At 39.5% G+C, this 17673-nt stretch overlaps 4 protein-coding genes across 5 annotated transcripts; 1 reads left to right on the plus strand and 3 right to left on the minus strand.

Annotated features, from left to right (window-relative positions):
* Nucleotides 1-306: 306 nt before the first annotated feature.
* On the minus strand, nt 307-4964 carry LOC143450210 (dnaJ homolog subfamily C member 2-like). 2 transcript variants are annotated; one of them, XM_076950659.1, is made up of 13 exons: nt 4733-4964; nt 4586-4641; nt 3562-3695; nt 3404-3503; nt 3107-3302; nt 2479-2673; nt 2240-2392; nt 1894-2104; nt 1573-1731; nt 1341-1513; nt 967-1172; nt 748-893; nt 307-651 (listed from the first exon to the last, which is right to left on the minus strand). In XM_076950659.1, exons 2-13 carry the CDS (start codon nt 4638-4640, stop codon nt 592-594), a joined length of 1788 nt encoding a protein of 595 aa, XP_076806774.1. In that variant the 5' UTR covers nt 4641; nt 4733-4964; the 3' UTR covers nt 307-591. The 2 variants fall into 2 exon arrangements, with proteins under 2 accessions (XP_076806774.1, XP_076806773.1); XM_076950658.1 differs by having other exon boundaries at nt 4586-4964.
* Nucleotides 4965-6319: 1355 nt separating this feature from the next.
* On the plus strand, nt 6320-12237 carry LOC143448593 (tudor domain-containing protein 1-like). The gene has a single exon (XM_076948400.1). It carries the CDS (start codon nt 8639-8641, stop codon nt 11510-11512), a length of 2874 nt encoding a protein of 957 aa, XP_076804515.1. The 5' UTR covers nt 6320-8638; the 3' UTR covers nt 11513-12237.
* Nucleotides 11906-15177, minus strand: LOC143448594 (leucine-rich repeat-containing protein 47-like). Its single transcript, XM_076948401.1, has 8 exons — nt 14256-15177; nt 13966-14093; nt 13740-13859; nt 13475-13593; nt 13111-13249; nt 12654-12749; nt 12247-12427; nt 11906-12020 (listed from the first exon to the last, which is right to left on the minus strand). The coding sequence occupies exons 1-7, from the start codon at nt 15166-15168 to the stop codon at nt 12251-12253; spliced, it is 1692 nt and encodes a 563-aa protein (XP_076804516.1). The 5' UTR covers nt 15169-15177; the 3' UTR covers nt 11906-12020; nt 12247-12250.
* A 16-nt stretch (nt 15178-15193) lies between these two features.
* Nucleotides 15194-16501, minus strand: LOC143448595 (proteasome subunit beta type-7-like). The gene has a single exon (XM_076948402.1). The coding sequence runs from the start codon at nt 16456-16458 to the stop codon at nt 15628-15630; it is 831 nt and encodes a 276-aa protein (XP_076804517.1). The 5' UTR covers nt 16459-16501; the 3' UTR covers nt 15194-15627.
* Nucleotides 16502-17673: the final 1172 nt, after the last annotated feature.

Genomic DNA, 17673 nt, shown 5'->3' on the forward strand with positions numbered 1-17673 from the left:
TGTAATTCAGTTGGTCAATAAATTAACAACTAAGATTTAATTACTTGCGTCAAGTTACTTTCCCGAGACTCGAGTCAAGTCATTTAAAAACGTGACTTGAGTCATTACAGCGCTGCTTTTCACGAACTCTGTTGTATTCGTTCAACGTAAAGTTTATCTGAAATAAGACACTTAACTGGTCGAAGAAATTGGAGCGTCCATAGACATTCGCGGCTGCTTCAACGAAAGAAGCGAAGAGCAAAATCGTTTCATCGACACAACATTACTAAAGCTCGCCTCAACTTGACCTGGCCTATTGAGCAAACCTTAAGCGTCATCGTAATTTATTAAAGTTTACAATTTGTCAATAAACAACAAATTTGGAGAAAGTTCAATTGCTCGTTTCTCTTCTTTTTGCGGCTTGGCAAGGAAGTGCTTTTCATTACCTAGGCACTGCATAGACAGTGACTTACGCAAAGGTCACAAAATTGGCACCAGAGCCATCCAACAGTATACGCCACACTTTCGAGGAGCCAGTAACGTACAGTGGCGGCGTATTAGTGGCAAAGTTTTACGCAAATTTTCTAGATAAAATTCATTTAAAATATCTGGTCAAGATTTCTTTCCTTGTTGCTTCATTGCTTTCTTCGCTTTGACCATCTCGACCAATTCCTGCAAAAATAAGATCATTTAAGCTCCTGCGCTCATAGCCGGTACGACGATAACCATGAGGCTATGTAGTGGGATAGACATCACATAATAGATGACCTTATATCGCAGCATGCATTCCTTCTTGCTTCTCCCGGTCACGGCTTCAGCGATTTTCTCCCATCGTTGTTCGGTCGAAGTCGGATAAGTTTTTAAAGCTTGCTCCAATCTCTTCTGTTCCTCGCTGGTCCAAGTTTTCGATGCATCTAGGAACGCCGAAGCGACTAATTAACCAACTATCCTCTGTATGAAGTTAATATTTTAGGTTTTATGACGTACCAAATCTCTTTGTGATGTCATTATCACTCGGTCCCAACGTCTTAACTTCAGCCGAATGTTTCTCTTGATATTTCTCGAAAGCTTTTTGATTGGCCTCAGCTTTAAGGTCGGATTCTTTCAAATTCTTCGCCCGAGCCAGGCACTCCCTGCCGCTTCGACCTTTCAAGCTCGAGTGAGTGTTCAAGTACTTCGCAACAACCTGCCATCTAGTGGTAAAAGTGTACCCGATCAAATATTTACCACTTATTAATTAATTACTACTTTGTAATTTGCATGGTTCGTAGATGAGAGAGGTGCCAAATGAAAGAAAGATTTCATGGCAAACAACAGGCGCTGAAATATTTCAAAGCTTTTCAAGTCACAGAAGCTCCCACCTGTCGGTGGTTCCAGCAGGAAATAAGTTGACGGCTTTAACAAGAAGTTGAAGATCCTCGTAGGACCAATCACAGGTCACCTTGCTTCCGTTTGTTGCACTTTTCGATTTACCAGCCGCTACCTCCAAGTGTTTTCGCTTTTCTTCGTCAATTTTCTTCTTCAGATCGTTGAGCTACAACAATAAAATGTAAAATTCCCCGACGAGCTCGAGCACAGATCCGGACTTCCTACCTCCCCCTCAATGATGCGGCTCGCTTCTTCCAATGATGATGATGAAATCTTTTCATTCAGTTGTTGGAGCTGGAGCAGTTCTAGGTCGACACAGAGATGATTCAACTGATGTATCAACTCGAGTCTCTCCGACTCGCTGGAGCGAAAATAGTTCTTCTCCTAAAATAGTTTTATGAAGCAGAGAAATTTAATCCTGGTAATAGCTTCAGAATTATTTCGGAAGGTTTTTATCAAAATGATCCCACATCACAGAGCAGTGCTTACACTATCGTGGCCAAATAAGTGTGCAAATGCCACAACTATGCATTAAACCGAAAATACTTTGCAAAAAGTCTTTAATTTTTGTCGCTCTTTTTTCAGAAGTTTTTTCTCTTTCTCCTTCTCTTTTTTCGCCTCCGCTTGTTTCTTTTTTATTTCTTCCTCTGCTCTTCGCTCCTCTTCTTCTTTTCTTTTTTTCACTTTTCTCTCCTCCTCCTTTCTCTCTTCATTTGCTCTCCTCAGAGCCTCCACTTTCGCTGCTTTCTCATCTTCCCTGGAGCAAAAATGATCAGGATCAAATGAAAGAAACCCAGTGGGGGTCAAAGTTCATTCCTCTCAATATCTGAGCAATGCACACACCATAAACATATCACACATGACAAGGTGAGGTAGCTAACAAACTTTTTACTTTTTTTTCTTCTCCGCATCTTTAAATCGCTTTACTCTTGGATCACAGGCATATGCGTTGTCCACTAGTTGGCGCATTCTTTGATTTTCTTCTTTTTTCCTCGTCGCTCTCGCAGCTCGGTTCTGTTTTTCCATCCAACGACGTTCGTAAGCACTTTTGAACCATAAACATCATATCAATGTCACTACGAAATAATACGACATGATATGATTTGACAGATCAGTGATTTAATAACCCACTCTTCTGCTTTTTCTTTATTCTCCTCATCAAGGTAAGAATACTCCCTCCATGAATTGAAGTTGTACCAGAAATTATAAAAGCGATCCACCTCTTCAATGGAAGACCACTCATCACCGAGCAGTGGGACGTTTGCCTCCAACGACCACCTCGAGTTTCTCTCGAAGACACTCGTGAAAACGGGAAAGAAATTCTCCCTGAAAATAAGTGCAAATTATTCAACCCGAAGGATGTGGGGGAAAGGCTACAGAGGACGGAATGGATGGTTGGGGAGAGAATGCGGAAAAATAAGTTATTGAAAGTGGAAGGTATGGCAGTTATGATGGGACAAAGTTGGTTAAGATGTTTATGTGGAGAAAAGATTTGCCGTGGTAGAAGATGATGAGAAATTTGGTGGCGCAGAGGCAACAGGAGAGACTTGGAGTGTCACGGAACATGTAATCGAGCAGACTATGCAAAGATAGTGAAGGCTGACCATGGACGAGGTATGTGGAGAAAGTGAGTGAATGAATTACCGAGCGAGGCCAAACCTCAAATTTAGAAATAAATTGATTGTTATTGTTTTGCCATCAACTTTAATGACTCATGCAGTTATTAATTATCAACATGCTTTAAAGACTGGAAAAATACCTCGAGTTTTTATTCACTGACGGGATGTCGTCATCGAATATTGGGTCGATGCTGTCGTAGGATCGACGAGACTCCAGTGTTCCTAGAACCTCGTATGCTCTCGTGATGCAAGTGAAGTAATCGTCGCTTTCATTCGCACATTTCTCGCCCTGCCTTCGGCGCTTGTCAGGGTGGTGCTTCAAGACAGCTTTGCGATCTGAAACAAGTTGTTTGTGTCATGGAACAGCGAAGACGTGCAACATTTATTGTAAGTCTTCTGTGAAAGGCGATTCAATTTTTAAAACTAAAAATCCTTACAAGCAAATTTAATCTGGTCCTGAGTGGCTCGATGTCTCAGTTTCGGCAACCCAAGCACGGCGTAGTGGTCCTGGTCCTTCCAATGCTTCGGATCTAAATCCTGTGGAAAGAAATCAGCATAAAAATCCAAAATTGAAATAAAGGCATCCTGTAATCACCTTTAGTTCCGCATATTCCACCAGGACAAGATCTTCGTCGCGGATTCCTCCCAACTGCCGGGTCCGTTCTATTTGGTTAATAATTCTTTTTCTAATCCTCTCCTGGAAGTCTTGAATAAAGTTACCCACAGGACCTAAAAATACAAAAAAAGTCAACACATCACATAAATCATGGCTTCTGGCTCGAAGTTAAACGAAACCTCACAAACTTATACGAGGTAAAATCTCTAAGAAACCTCTCATCGCTTTCATAATTTTCAACTTGGAACCAACAACAATGCAATATGGATATTATGTGTTCAGAAACACCAACACAAAATAAGCAGGATATCATCACACTGCATGTTTTGTACAGTCATATGGCTTATAGGGAATTTGGATACTAAACTATATAAATCCTGCCAAAGAAAAAAATCATTTCACAATTTTAACAACAACTTTGATTCATCATCACGTGCATCAACCCATAGTTTTCTGTTTAAAAACTTACCGCTTGCAAATGTTTCATTTTGAATGGAACATTAATCCAATGCTTTTATTTGTGATTAATGTTGCCAATAAACACGCTATTATTGTCAAATCACCAAACATGGAACTGCACCTTTTATGCATGTGTTGGTCTAAATTGATTCATTTTGTTTGTTCTTTATTTTACAAGCGCAAGCCTCTGAACACACAATTCTTTACTTACTAACTCAACCGATTGATTATACATCGGTGTTCTAACATTTAGGTTAATTTATTAGCATATAAATTGGTGTGAATGTGTAAATTCATCGCACTCCTTGGTGAGTATTATGCATGCCAAGTTAGAAAGTCTGCACGCCGTGTAAAAATTGATGGCCATTGTTTCACAGCAAACTTCCCAACTTGCTATGCATGTAAGGTATGTTCTAGACTTTCCACCAGAAAGAAAAATAATATAAACACATCAGTGCAACGCTTCATAACACAGTATACCGGGAGCAATCACCAGGATATGAACCTTCATGCTCCGTATAAGACAATAAAGAAGATCACTGACCTTGGTGCGCATGGGATATTGCAACTATCCATCCTTTGCTTTTAAATCTTGACATTCTTTCAACAAAGCAGAGAAGTTGTGTCGAGATTTGAATCACTCTAACACTTTTGACAGGTGAGCAATAAACACGGTATCAAAAAAACCAACCTGCTTGGTTTCGCTGAGCCCACTCGGCTATTTCCTTAGGGTATACAGGGTAGGTACGCCTAGAGCTATATTTACATATGTAATTAGTTTTAATCAGAGCTGGACAGGAGAGCTCCTTTTTCTTAGGAGTGATCTCGAGAACGACTTTCTTTTTTAAAGTAGGAACGGAACCACGAGCATGCTCCTTTTCAAGGGTTATTCGCTCTTCACTGTAATGCTGCGAACGTACAAAATGTATACAAATGATTGGACTAAAATTTTTTAAGTTTTTGCACTGCAATAAGACCATAATTTTATGCAGTGAATAAAAAATGGCTGCTTTAAGACTATCGGAATGCGATTGATCGAAAAGGCGCCTCAGCCTCAGCGAACTTATTTTTTACTGAAAATTTTCCAGCAAAATGAGAGAGCTCTTTTCTTTATAGAAGAGCGAAAACATGAGTGATGCTTTGATCATTGAGGAGCAAGTGATGCTCTTTATACAAGAGCAATTGACCCTGCTCTGGTTTTAATTGTTTTATTTGCCAGCTGGCACTGTGCCAATGCAAGCACTGGTGAATTTTATGCGTCCTCTTTGCTTTTGCAATTCCATATCAAGATCCAGTATTGAGGGATTATTAAGTCATAATTTCCTTTCTGTTACCTCATAACTATTCCCTCCTTCTCATTCAGGCCTTTAAATCGGAGTGAAAAGTACAAGAGACATAATTTTTTTTTATAAGAATCTTATTTTAATGGCAATAAACCTGCGTAGGCAAATACTAAGCTTTTCTGTGTTTACAGATATAAAAAACAACAGCAATTTATGATTTACTATTTATCTGTATATAATGATAATGAACCACAAATCTACAAATCTTGTCAGCCCAGTCAGATTCATTCCTCGATGTCACGTTGTAACGTCATTATCTGCCTTTCATGTTGGGGAATTTTTCCGTTTCAAGTCCACATGAAACGATGTGATTGCAACAGGTGTGAGAAAGATTTTAAAACCTACAGTAATCTAAACGAATTCAATTATTTTTTTAATTTATAAAACATAATACGTTAAAATTATATTTACGTTTTTAAATTCTTCATAACTAGTTTTAAAATTTTTTGATAAGTCATGTTATTTTTATTTCTGTAAATTAACCTGAGTGGTGGTAAAATTAATATTTTGCGGTTACCACATATCCAGTTTGCCAGCGGGTTACCTTGCTGTTAGTAATTTGAAGATATTTGTGGATTTGTTCAAAACTTTCTATCTTGTTTCATCGACTTATTTATCAACGGAAGATGGAAGCCTAACTATTATTATCAAATAACCAATGAATATAAGCGTTGTGCCCAGATTTGAATTTCCCAGTCCTTCCTACTCTATGGGAGCTGAAATGCGTCCAACCTACAAAATGTCTTGACCCTGAAATTTGGCAGCGTCTACTTAACGTGCAACAATTGTATCTTTAACGCGTTTTCTCCCCTAATTGTTAACAAAGTGCTTATTTTACCGTGTTTAGGGCACGCAGTCTGTTCTTAAAGATTGGCGGTTAGGCTGTGACGATTACGTCACGAGGCTAGGAGAACTGGTATGCGAAAAGTTGATCTTAGCTATTAAAGGTTTTAATGGAATTAGATTTCGATTAGAAGTAGATTTAAGTTATATTCAAGTTGCTATTTTATATCACAAGTTAGTTTAACAAGAAACTGTAAAAAATAGCTTCGAACGCACGATTTTTTCTGCTGAAATAGCGGCAGACATTTGACAATAGTGGTGCACGTTTTATCAGAACCCATCCAGTTGTCTATTTCGTAGTTACAGCTTTTGTTTCATCTTGGTGCTCGAGAGATTTCTCAACCAAAAGCAACCAACTTTCCGATTTGGCGTGTATGCGCCTCAGGCTTGTAACCTTGCAAAGTACATATGCAATACACATGCGTTTTGAAAAAAGTTTTCTGCTGAATGGTCTAGAAATTCGGTGCCTCCCTTCCTCATCAACATGCGCATTAAACTTTTCCACATTGTTTTATAATAAACAAACTAGGCAAAATCTGAACGTTAGTTTATAATATATAAAGGTATAGGGCTTCAGTGCATGCTGTCACGCCAAAATTTGTGTCCTTACAAGCACGATTTTTTGTTGAAAACCCCCGTATTTTTGAGTAAGTTTATATTTGCACTGATAAGCTTTTCACTAGAGCTCAAGCGATGAAAAAATATGGCTGAGCAGGTGTTGTGCAACGACCTTGCATGCTCTAATGATATTGATTCTGTTATCATAACAAGATCAATATATACTTATACTCCTTGATTATGGTAAAGAAACCCAGCAATGATTGGTGTGGTCACTCACTAAGTTTCCTAGGATTGAACCCATAGTAATTTTACAATTCTATCTGCATTTGCAAAACACGTCAGGTTATGTTATACACTGACAATTGAAACAAACCCAGATAAAAAGGGTTGCCGTACAAATTATTCTGATGGGTGCAATTCTCACCATTTAGAAATAGTTTAAATTTGTTTAATTATTATATTCATTTTGTTTTTATCGTGTACAGTGGAACTATTTGGGACCAACAAAAACTGGTTCCATTACCACAATGACCATGTTATCGGGATTTAAATTAAAGCAGAGTTAACCAAATTGTATCACAAAAGGATGTCTTGTTAAGATATTTTTCCAATCCAAAATCACTACGTTTACATTTTGACCATTATTTAGTAATAATTGGTAATTAGCAGGATGGACAGTCGCAGTAATCCTGCATTTGAGTCGATAATAAAATGTCGCTTTAATGGGATTTAGTAACTCATAAAAACATTGATACTTAATAATGATGACTTTGTGATAAAAGTCGTTATTATGGAATTAAGATAATCAGTAGATGGCTTAATAAGGCTTATTAGTTATTACACAGGACAGACAACTATAAGAAAAGAAATTTACTGGGTCACCCACGGCTAAAATGGTCCAGACTTAATAAAGGTGGTTGCGCAATCGTCATTGGGATGGTTGAGTTCATTGATTTGAGACTTTAGTATCTTTTAATTTAGATAATCTGCTGCTTTTATTAGAGTTTTTTGTTGTTTTTGTTTGTCAAGGATTTGGATCTGAATATTTTGCTCGTGTATCGACAATTTTAACGCTCTCATGAATCCGAATCATTTTAGCAGATTCAGGCAAAATTCTCAACAAAATGTTGAGTTTTTTGTCTGAAACGACAGTTAAAGTTAAATAGTTAGACAGTTAAAGGGTTACTGAAAAGTTTTTAGATATTCATATAAGCCAAAAGCAGATTTAGTTTTGCATTTATTAAGAAAATAATAAATATGAGCATGATTATGTCACTCGACAGGTTGTCAAAAGAGAAATCAGCAAAGTTAACGGTTTCGGATTTGCACAAATTCACTTCGACAAATTTCTAGTTATAACGGTTTTCATTCGTTTTGATTTGTAACAGGAAGGACTTTTTCAATTCTAACCATTCATCTCAATGTGATGTTGTGCCTTGTCTTCCGGCAAGCAATAGAATCTGAACTTGCCACCTCATTTGAAGTCAAATAATGGAAATGTCCCAGTTTTTTCTTTTTAATTGAAAAACAAAAATTGCTGAAATTATCCTTTAACATATTTGTTGTGAACAAAAACTTTTTTACTTTGTAGAAGAAATACTTGTAGCCTTGAAAGTATTGAGTGGATATTTGTATCAATATTCGTCTACTTTTTGATGCATCACAGTATTTGCCAATATAAAAAGAATATGCAACATTGGCTATTTTCTTAAAACTCAACTGTTATAAATACATTGCTATTACTGTGCCTGTGACATGTAAAAAAGTACATTGTCTTGTTGAATTGTAACATTTACAATTTCCATATTCAGCGTAATATATAATTGTTAAAACACCTCAACTGAGTAAAGATGCCGTCTGGTTGCTGGGATCCGCAAGAAGAAGCTTTTCACAACAGAAAGTTCAACCCCAGCATCGGAGGTCACAATGATGGGGCAAAGTCGACATTTACTCTTTACGTAGTTGGGATTCCTCCCGAGTTGAGCAATTTAGCTCTCAAGAATCTTTTCCATTCATACGGGAATGTGACCAGTGCAAAAGTGCTGCCGCCGAAATCCGACGACTTCGAAGCCAAGGCTGGTTTTGTTGAGTTTTCTACTTTACGAGAAGCGGAAAGTGCAATCCGAAACTTGAACGGAAGCCGCATTGGAAAATACACTTTAAAAGTGAGTTTTGCTCGGAGCAAGAAGAAGGAAAAATCAGAATACATGGACTTGATTCAAAAGCTTGAGCTTGGACCTCTCATTGATGCTGATCTAAAATGCTTGATTAAAAAAACGGATGAAGAAATGGAAGAAGCCAAACTTGAAGTTAACGGGGAAGGAGATGGATGCAGGGGAAGTTCCAGTAAATCATCTCAAGGTTCAAAAAGTCCGGAGAGAGAACCTATCCCTCATTTTAACAATGACCAGGACGTGCAGAAGCACGAAGAGAAGGTTTCAAACGCGAAATTGCTGCCGTGCGACATCTGTTCAAAGTTGACCTCGACGGCTTGCAGCTCCTGCTCTGTGGTGCATTACTGCTCTGTCTCGTGTCAGAAGAAGGGCTGGCCAGCTCATAAGAAGATTTGCAAGAAACTTAAGGACAAGGAGAAGGTTGGAGATGAACCAAGTGATGACAACAAACCCCTGATTTATATCGATGATGCTGTTTGCAAGAAAGTCGCTGATGATCTTAAATCGAAGTCGAATCCTGCTGCACTAAGCCAGCCAAACAACAAACGAGATCTCTTGAAACCTTTTGTCTCAATAGGTGCTGTTCTTGAGTTGGTTGTAACAGATGTAGACCAGAAATCCTGCATACTTCTGTGTCAGAATGTTGACTCACAACAAGAACTGGACAAGATGCAAAAAGCATTGAACAACTTTTATGTCAAAGCGCCTGCAAAGAGTGTCACAGATGCTAAGGTTGGTGATGTGTGCGCATGTGTCTTCGCAGAAGATGGGCAGTGGTACCGAGCGATTGTGCTGCAGCTGAACAACAAAAATCAAAAAGCTCGCATCGAGTTTGTTGACTACGGGAACAAACAGGTCGTTGACTTGCCAAACTTGAAAATCCTCGAAGATGAATTTCGTCAACATCCAGCATTCATGTTAAAGTGCAAGCTGGCTGGTTGTGACGTAGAAGGAGGTTGGTCTGATGATGTCATCAGTTTTCTTGGCTCTGTGCTGCCACAGAGTGACTTCAAGATAAAAGCAACCGTCGTGAATTTTATTGATGGTGTCGTAATAGCGAATGTTGTCAGTGGTGTTGCAGCTTTGAATGAGCAACTTCTTGAAAATAATCTGGTCAAACCATCCACTGATGCAAAGTGTAAAGATATGCAGTCCTGCAGAGGAGGAGCAGAAATGAAGCAAACACCTGCCCAGGTTGAACCAAGCTGTGTTAAGGAAAAAACTGAAGTTGCAACTCCAGATAATAATTCTTCAAATCTTTCTGATAATGATTCAAAATCTTCCGTAAATTCTTCCCTGTCAACTGCAGAGATAACCACAACTAAAAAAGAAGAAAATCTTGCTGCTGATGCTCAGGTGCCAACTCCACGTAAGATAGTTCTTCCATCTGCCATTATTCCGGAAGCTTCTTTCTCTGCTGTGATATCCCACGTCGATAGTCCGGACTACTTCTTCTGCCAGTCGGTTCAGGAGAATCTGGTCGAAGTAAATAAACAGCTTCAGAATCTTACTGAGTTTTATTCTCTCCCAGAAAACAAGGTTGTCTTCTTTCCTTTTCTTGGAGATATTTGTGCTGCCCTGTTTCCTGAAGATGGTTGTTGGTACCGGGCTAAGATCCTTGAACTTGGTGATGATTTGGTGGAAGTTCAGTATCTCGACTTTGGCAATTCTCATAAAGTCTCTCTGGAGCAAGTACAGCCTCTTCCGGAGAAATATCAAGCGCTTCCTGTTCAGTGTTTCCCAGCAAAACTGTCAAATTGCTTTCCTCTTGAGACTGGGAAATGGAGCGAAGATGCAACTTTGCTTTTGAAGAGTTGTGAAAACACTCCTCTTGCCGCCTCCGTGGACCAAGCTTCATCCTCCGAAGATCTTGTTTCATTAATTCTGCAAATTGATGATAGTTTAACCTTGAATGATCACCTCGTCTCATCCGGACTTGCTGCTGCTCATCCTCCACCTCTTGAAGAGGAGGAAATTCCGTCAGTGTCTTCCATCATTGACAAGAATCCTCCACTTAATGATGTCATCCCGATTATTGTGACATCATGCTCCAAGCCGGGGACTTTCTCCTGCCACATGATCAGTGAGGAAATTGCGGCGTTTACGGGATTCTCGATCAAACTCAATCGACAGTTGGCGGCTGGAAAGAATCCGACTCTCTCAAATCCAGCTCACGGCTCAATATGTGCGGCATTTTACAAGAATGATAAATCGTGGTACCGTGCCTCCATCCTCTCACTTGATGGCGACAAAGTGTTCGTAAAGTATGTCGATTTCGGCAACACTGCCTGGCTGTCAATAAAGGAAATCTGCCCCTTGCCATTGGAGTATGGATCGATGCCATGCCAGGCCATAGACTGTGTCCTTGCCAGCACCAAGCCGGCTGATGATGCCGGGTGGAAGGAAAATTTTGTCACTACTGTCAACACGATGTTATCACAACCCCTGGAGGCAAAATTTCTGTGTTTCAAAGATGATTGCTACGTTTGTGTCGTTCCTGAGATGACCACCCTCCTTATACAGGAAGGAGCGGCTCGAATGTCTTTTTGAACAAACTTCGCATGTGGTCATAAATTTACTGAGTTTCTTCAGAGATATTTCTCTTCTGTTATTTCAAAATTTCAGTTTTTTCTTCTGTAAAATAATGTTGCTGTTGCAGTCTTTGTCATGATCGTGACCCTGGCAATTTTAGCATCGTTACTTTGCTGCCAGTAACTTATTTTGTTGTTTATTTTACTGTTTTTGCAGATAATGTTTTCTAATGTTGGGCCCATGCATGGTCTATAATTCACCCCATCTCTGCCCCATGCTTTCATCTCACTTTTTGCAAACAGCGATTGCTGAGTTAATAATCCTACAAATAACCCCTCAATTTTCATAGATTTTAAAGCCCTAGTAACTCTGACGTTCAATCCGTGCTTCAAACTGAACATATTGCAAAAATAATATCATTTTCGTTTATTGTAAATAATTTCTTTCCAATTTCATTCATCAAATGTTCTTTCGGGGAAATGGTTTATTCCGAGCGGTTTATTGGTCGGTCGGCAGTTTTCGTAACCTGCAACATTCATAACAATCTCTCTTTAACCATAGCTATAATCACTTTGCACAAGTAAATATTTTCCGGGAATGGCATAAAGCAACAAGATATTGTTTGCGTGCTTATCTGCTGGCTTTGTATTCACTGCTTATATCATAATAGTGATGTCACTTCAAAATTTTGTTTTATTTGAAAACATTAGTTTTTCGACGAATAAACCACAACAGCATTTCAATGCAATTACCGTGTTATGCGACTCGTTCAATTTTAATTTCCTTCGACTCCAACGTGAGATCTGTTCGCGATGGGTACACGACTCTGATCTGTCCTTGATCATCTTCAACTCGGACCTGTTGTACGACAAGTCGTGTGGATATGATGTCCTCGTCACTCGAATCATCATAGAAATCATGTTCCCTCTCCTCCTGCACAAAACAAATAATGTTAATACAGACTATATATTCACGAGCCAGTTTATGCCCAATTTGTGTGAAAATGAAAGTTCATCTTAACAAGACTAACATTGCATCCTCTATGGTGTGGTCCTGATAAATTTTAAGCAAATACAAAATGGGTAAAAACCATTGTAAAGTGGCCAAATCTGGGGTTTTAGTCATAGCTTATACTGATCAGTAACCTGACAGCACCCACCTTAGGAGGATAGGAGTAAAATCGGAGTTCAACCATTTTCTGCAGCAGGCCGTCCAAGACGCGCTTGCAACTATCAAGCGACTTTGTGCCAGTCACCTAGAAGAAATATGAGCAAGTGTTTGAACAGAGCTGAGTAATGTGGCATTGTTATGCCCATGTTCGCTTATGACGTAACAAGAGCTCTCATGATTAGGACTCGCAATTTAAATGCAGGGTTCCATCATCGCTATCTGTAGTCATTTTGGTAATTGCAAAGTCAGGATGAAATAATTATTTATGGAAGAATTTCATGGAAACTTCATTAATTGTGCAAACAAAACATTCACGCACTTCCATGGGTAGATGAATTACAAGGAAACTTTGTCCTAATTCTTTCCCACCTGGGCCACCTTAGCAGTGCGACGCAGACACATTCCTTGCATTTAACACACATTTATAATTCCAACTATAGACAAACCTCGATGAATAAATCTGCTGTGGTCGAACTTATCTTTGTGACATCACAATTAGTGAGAGGAGGAAGTGAAATAACGCACCCGTCCGAATCTCTCCTTACGAAAGCAAAGTTCTCTTTATTCTTCAATAAACTGAGATACCTGAAGATGTGAATCATGAATCATTGTAATTGCAGGCGATTCCATAGTGACTATATTCATTTTAAATGCGAGGTAGAACTAATCTTGAATGAGCATAGTTACAACTAAAAACATCCGCAATTAAAATGTTTGCATCTACTCTAGAATTTTTGCTACAAACTACTCGATCTTCCCAACAACTTGATTTGAAGCGAAATCGTTTTTAGAAATTAATTGAAAACTTACTTATAAATCCCAGACACTTGGCTTCTCTTCTTCTCTTTCCTCATGTGCTCTGCTTCTTTGCAAAGTTTCTCGTAGAGTTCCATCGCCGTCATGTCTGTCTTCCTTCCCAGAGGACGAATCTGTTTCAAATCACCATTGTTATGTCACAAAATGCAATGATATCAAAAATAACGAATGAAGCAAAGACCGCCAGTTGATGACCTCATTTAGCTGGGGCTACTACCAAGCAAGACACATCACAGTAAGATTAACGACTGGGTCGTACCTTAAACGTCGTAGCATCCTGTGCATCATAATGTACCACGGAATTGGGCAGCGCTTTCATATCATGGGTTGCTATGGTAGCAACAGTGCGTTTTTCACAAATCTCATCGTGAAGCTTAGTCTATGATAGCTCTATGTGAGTTATTTGGTCGAAGTCAGAACTTGCACAATTGTTTGACATTCCGTACAAAAATGTATTCATAACTAGCAAAGTAAACAAGCGTTACCTGCAACGAGATAAAACGCTTGAAGTTGTCGCCACGATCTAGCCTCAAATGCCTGACAACACAACCAACTATGTAGGGCCGGCATTGCTTTGCTTCCTCGCTCATTATCACTCGAAATGGCTTCGAACCTACACAGACAAGAAATCGCAGAGATATAGGAAAAGTCAACTTTATACACTGCGTGGTGGCGCTTAAGGCAACAGAAGCAGGAATTGAATTTAATAAATTTATGCCATAAACATTGAGCACATGTACTCGCAGTCATCAGCAAACCATAATTGTTGTGATACCTGGTGTTTCTCCTGAACCTAATCGCAGCACATCTATGGTGTGCTTCACCAACGCTTTCTCTTCGTCCTCGATTGCTGAGATGAGCTTTTGACTTTTCAACTTTTTACGTGACCCTTTCACAAGTGACGACTCTTTTTGACCATTTGCTTGTGACGTGGCTGAAATCTTTCTTCCTTTAGTGCGGATGTAATCCAAGATAGATTTCTGTGAGCCGTCCTGGTCAATTAACTTCTTTAATCTTCTGTCTTTCAGCGGATTCTTTTTAAAGTTTGTCTGCTTTAGTTTTAAGCATTTTCCCAACCCTTGAGTTAATTCTTTTAATTGGTTGTTGGAGATGTCTAGAATCTTTAATAAAACTATTTTATCGACGCAATCATCAACATCTTCTATTTCATTATGTGAGACGTATAACTCAGCCAATCGGTCACAGACTGTTCCCTCGTAAAGGCATTTTGGAAAAGCCTTAAATTTGTTTTGAGAGATATCAAGCACAGCAAGACTGTTCAAACTTGAAAAGCTGTCGGGGAGACATTCCAGTTGATTGTTTGAAAGATTTAGAGTGTGCAAGTTTGTGAGGTCACCAACATTTTCCGGTAGCTCTGTCAAGCAGTTTCCAAAAAAGTCTAAAATTTTCAAACACTTTACTTGGCAAATACTTTTCGGGAGATGACAAAGTTGGTTTTGTCTGAGCAGCAGTTGAGTCAAGTTGGTCAAATTGGCGATTTTTTCACTTAAGCTTTCCAACCCGATGTCGTTGAACTCAAGAAAGTTGAGCAACGTCAGGTTAAACACCTCCGATGGCAACTCCCCATCATTTTCCAGCATCTTCTTCTTTAACTCCTCATTTCCACGAACAACCAACTCACGACGTTTTTCAACCTTAGCACGCTCTATCTCAGGCCACGTTGCCATGGCGATTAGATAATCTTAGTGAAACCTAGATAAACACAACTAGTTATATTACAAGAATTTGCAGCTGACTAAACGAAATATCATTGACAACCACGCTTGCAAGAAGTTCGACAGAAAACGTAAAATAGCAAATGAAATCACTTCCGACTGAAAATGACAAGGTTTTAAAGCAAAACAAAGAAAAAACTTACAATGTTTTTCATAAAATCCTATGAATATGTGAAGCAGCATAAATTCAAACATACTCGGGTATTAAAATTTTGTTTTGCTTCATGACTTATCAAGCACGAACCTAGGAAACTATTTCATCAGTCCTTTGAATGTCTACCAATATATGACATGAAAATTGCAAACATCTAGATTAACACAAACAAATTTAGACACAACCGATGTTGTTTTTTCACAATTTTCAATGAACGAAGTAGTTGAATTTAACTCATGGAAAGTCGAGCAAAGCGATTATGATGTGTCCATGTCTTCCTGCACAGATTCTGATACGATGTCGTACTTAATTTGCTTGATGCTCTTCGACAGAACTGCAGTCGTTCCGGGTTTATAGGAATAATTTCCTTGTCGTACTCCTTTCTTGTTGGCAACATCGAATGGACGAAGGTATTCCACTTTCATATCTTTCCCGATGATGCAGAGATCGACATTCGAACCAGATCCAAGATCATTGAATATTCCAGCAGCAACTGCGTCACGAACCAATTGCATTGCATCAGCCTTCTTCATATTTGCCTTGTAGCCAGCTTCAAAGGTTGCCATGGCAGCTAGGGAACCAGACCCCATGGTCACGTAGGGTAGCTTGTCAGTGGACCCGTGGGGGTGGATGCTGTACAAGTGGGGCCCGTTGCAATCAACACCTCCAAGCACAAGAGCCGCACTCACATAACCTTGATAGCGATACAAATACTGCTTAAGCATTCGGTTAGCAGTTGCCACTCTGTTGGGACGACCGGTCCTGTAGCGGTGAAGCTGAAGGTTGGACGAGATCATCTCCGTGGTCTTTTCTGTGTCGGCCGCTGTACCAGCACCGCAGCAGTAGATATTTGGAGCAATGTAGTGAATCTTGGAACAGTTTTTATCCGCCACAATCGTGTCTTCTGTAGCACGAGTGTCTGCTCCAAGGATAACACCATCTTCGAATACGAGCCCAACAATGGTTGTGCCAGTTTTTCGAAATTTTGGACGAGTAAGCCCTCTTTCTTCCAGGCGGGCATTTCTGGCGCAGTTATCGAAGGAAAATCCTCCTTTCGGCACTTCTAAGCAACTTACTGTTGTAGCCATTATTTAAGCAATTCTTACTAAACCTGCACATAATCGATTTAGTTATTGTAGTGTTATAGAACAATCACATTATAAACAATGTTTGTCAACTGTGCTAGACGTAGCACTACATCAGGGGTCGGGCAACCTTTTGCTAGTCACGGGCCAAATGTCGAGCATACAACTCTTTGGCGGGCCGGAATTTTCATTATTACTATAATTCACACTCACTTGAGTATATTACGCCACATTGCTGCAATCTCAAAAAGAACAAAATTTATGTATTCACACTTCAACAGCACAGCATTAATGAGACACTTGATGCTGCTTGCTTTGTGAAAGTTTTTCAACATCTGCTGACAAGTCAGATGAAGCAAGAACCAGAACATTTTCTAAATGGGCGTCAGAAATTCAGGATCTTAGCTTGCTCTTCGTGAATTTCATTGATGAAAACATTTGTTCACATGTGTACGTGCTACCAAACATCGATGCCATTTCTTTTGCATTGTTGGTCAAGCTGGGATAAAGACCACTTTCAAGAAGGTACTTTTTGTAAAAGTCAAGCAGCGATATGCCCTTTGTATGAAATTTTGCCTTCAATTCGTCACTGCATTGCATTTCAATAAGGTCCATTTGAAATTTTTCGGGAATGGTATTGGCGTCCACATCAAAGGGATTACTGATAAGCCTGAATTTATTTTGTAGAGAACGAATGTCGGCAAAGCGTGAGTATAAATTAAGTATTTCTAAAAGTGACACATTTCTAGAAATTCTTCTTGTTACGCCGCACCCCCGCTGTGCGGGAAACCAGCTGACCGCGAGAAGGGAACGAAAGAGAATAGTTAGTCGAGTTATTGATGCGTAAATGAGTACTCTACAGACAATCTCGTACTGATTACGTCATTACGAGATACTAGTCTACCGCCTTCTCACCAGTTTTATGGCGTAACAATAGACTAGTTACTAGTACGACGTACTTATGGCGTAACAATAGCACAATTTTTTCAAACAATGCTAACGCTACAGTTTGAAACTCAATAAGACACGGCGGGCCGTATTCTTGTGATAACTAATTAATATGTCTCGGGCCGGACGATTTCGCATGGCGGGCCGGATCCGGCCCGCGGGCCGTAGGTTGCCGACCCCTGCACTACATGATGTGATATGATAATCTTTATCCTCGGGCTGAGGAAAGTCTTTGCTTGACTTAAACTCAACCTTGATTTCTCATCGCTC

The sequence above is a fragment of the Clavelina lepadiformis genome, chromosome 3 (assembly GCF_947623445.1).
Source record: "Clavelina lepadiformis chromosome 3, kaClaLepa1.1, whole genome shotgun sequence".
NCBI classification, from domain to species: domain Eukaryota; kingdom Metazoa; phylum Chordata; class Ascidiacea; order Aplousobranchia; family Clavelinidae; genus Clavelina; species Clavelina lepadiformis.

What these genes read in the sequence shown, in the direction of transcription:
- LOC143450210 (XM_076950659.1), bottom strand. Translation starts at nt 4,640, where the DNA reads ATGTCAAGATTTAAAAGCAAAGGATGGATAGTTGCAATATCCCATGCG. An exon ending in GCCGCATCATTGAGGGGGAG is followed by an intron (nt 1,514 to 1,572) that starts GTAGGAAGTCCG and finishes TTATTGTTGTAG; the next exon opens with CTCAACGATCTGAAGAAGAA. An exon ending in TGACATCACAAAGAGATTTG is followed by an intron (nt 894 to 966) that starts GTACGTCATAAA and finishes CGGCGTTCCTAG; the next exon opens with ATGCATCGAAAACTTGGACC.
- LOC143448593 (XM_076948400.1), top strand. Translation starts at nt 8,639, where the DNA reads ATGCCGTCTGGTTGCTGGGATCCGCAAGAAGAAGCTTTTCACAACAGA.
- LOC143448594 (XM_076948401.1), bottom strand. Translation starts at nt 15,168, where the DNA reads ATGGCAACGTGGCCTGAGATAGAGCGTGCTAAGGTTGAAAAACGTCGT. An exon ending in AGCGTTTTATCTCGTTGCAG is followed by an intron (nt 13,860 to 13,965) that starts GTAACGCTTGTT and finishes GAGCTATCATAG; the next exon opens with ACTAAGCTTCACGATGAGAT. An exon ending in CAAGTGTCTGGGATTTATAA is followed by an intron (nt 13,250 to 13,474) that starts GTAAGTTTTCAA and finishes TCACATCTTCAG; the next exon opens with GTATCTCAGTTTATTGAAGA.
- LOC143448595 (XM_076948402.1), bottom strand. Translation starts at nt 16,458, where the DNA reads ATGGCTACAACAGTAAGTTGCTTAGAAGTGCCGAAAGGAGGATTTTCC.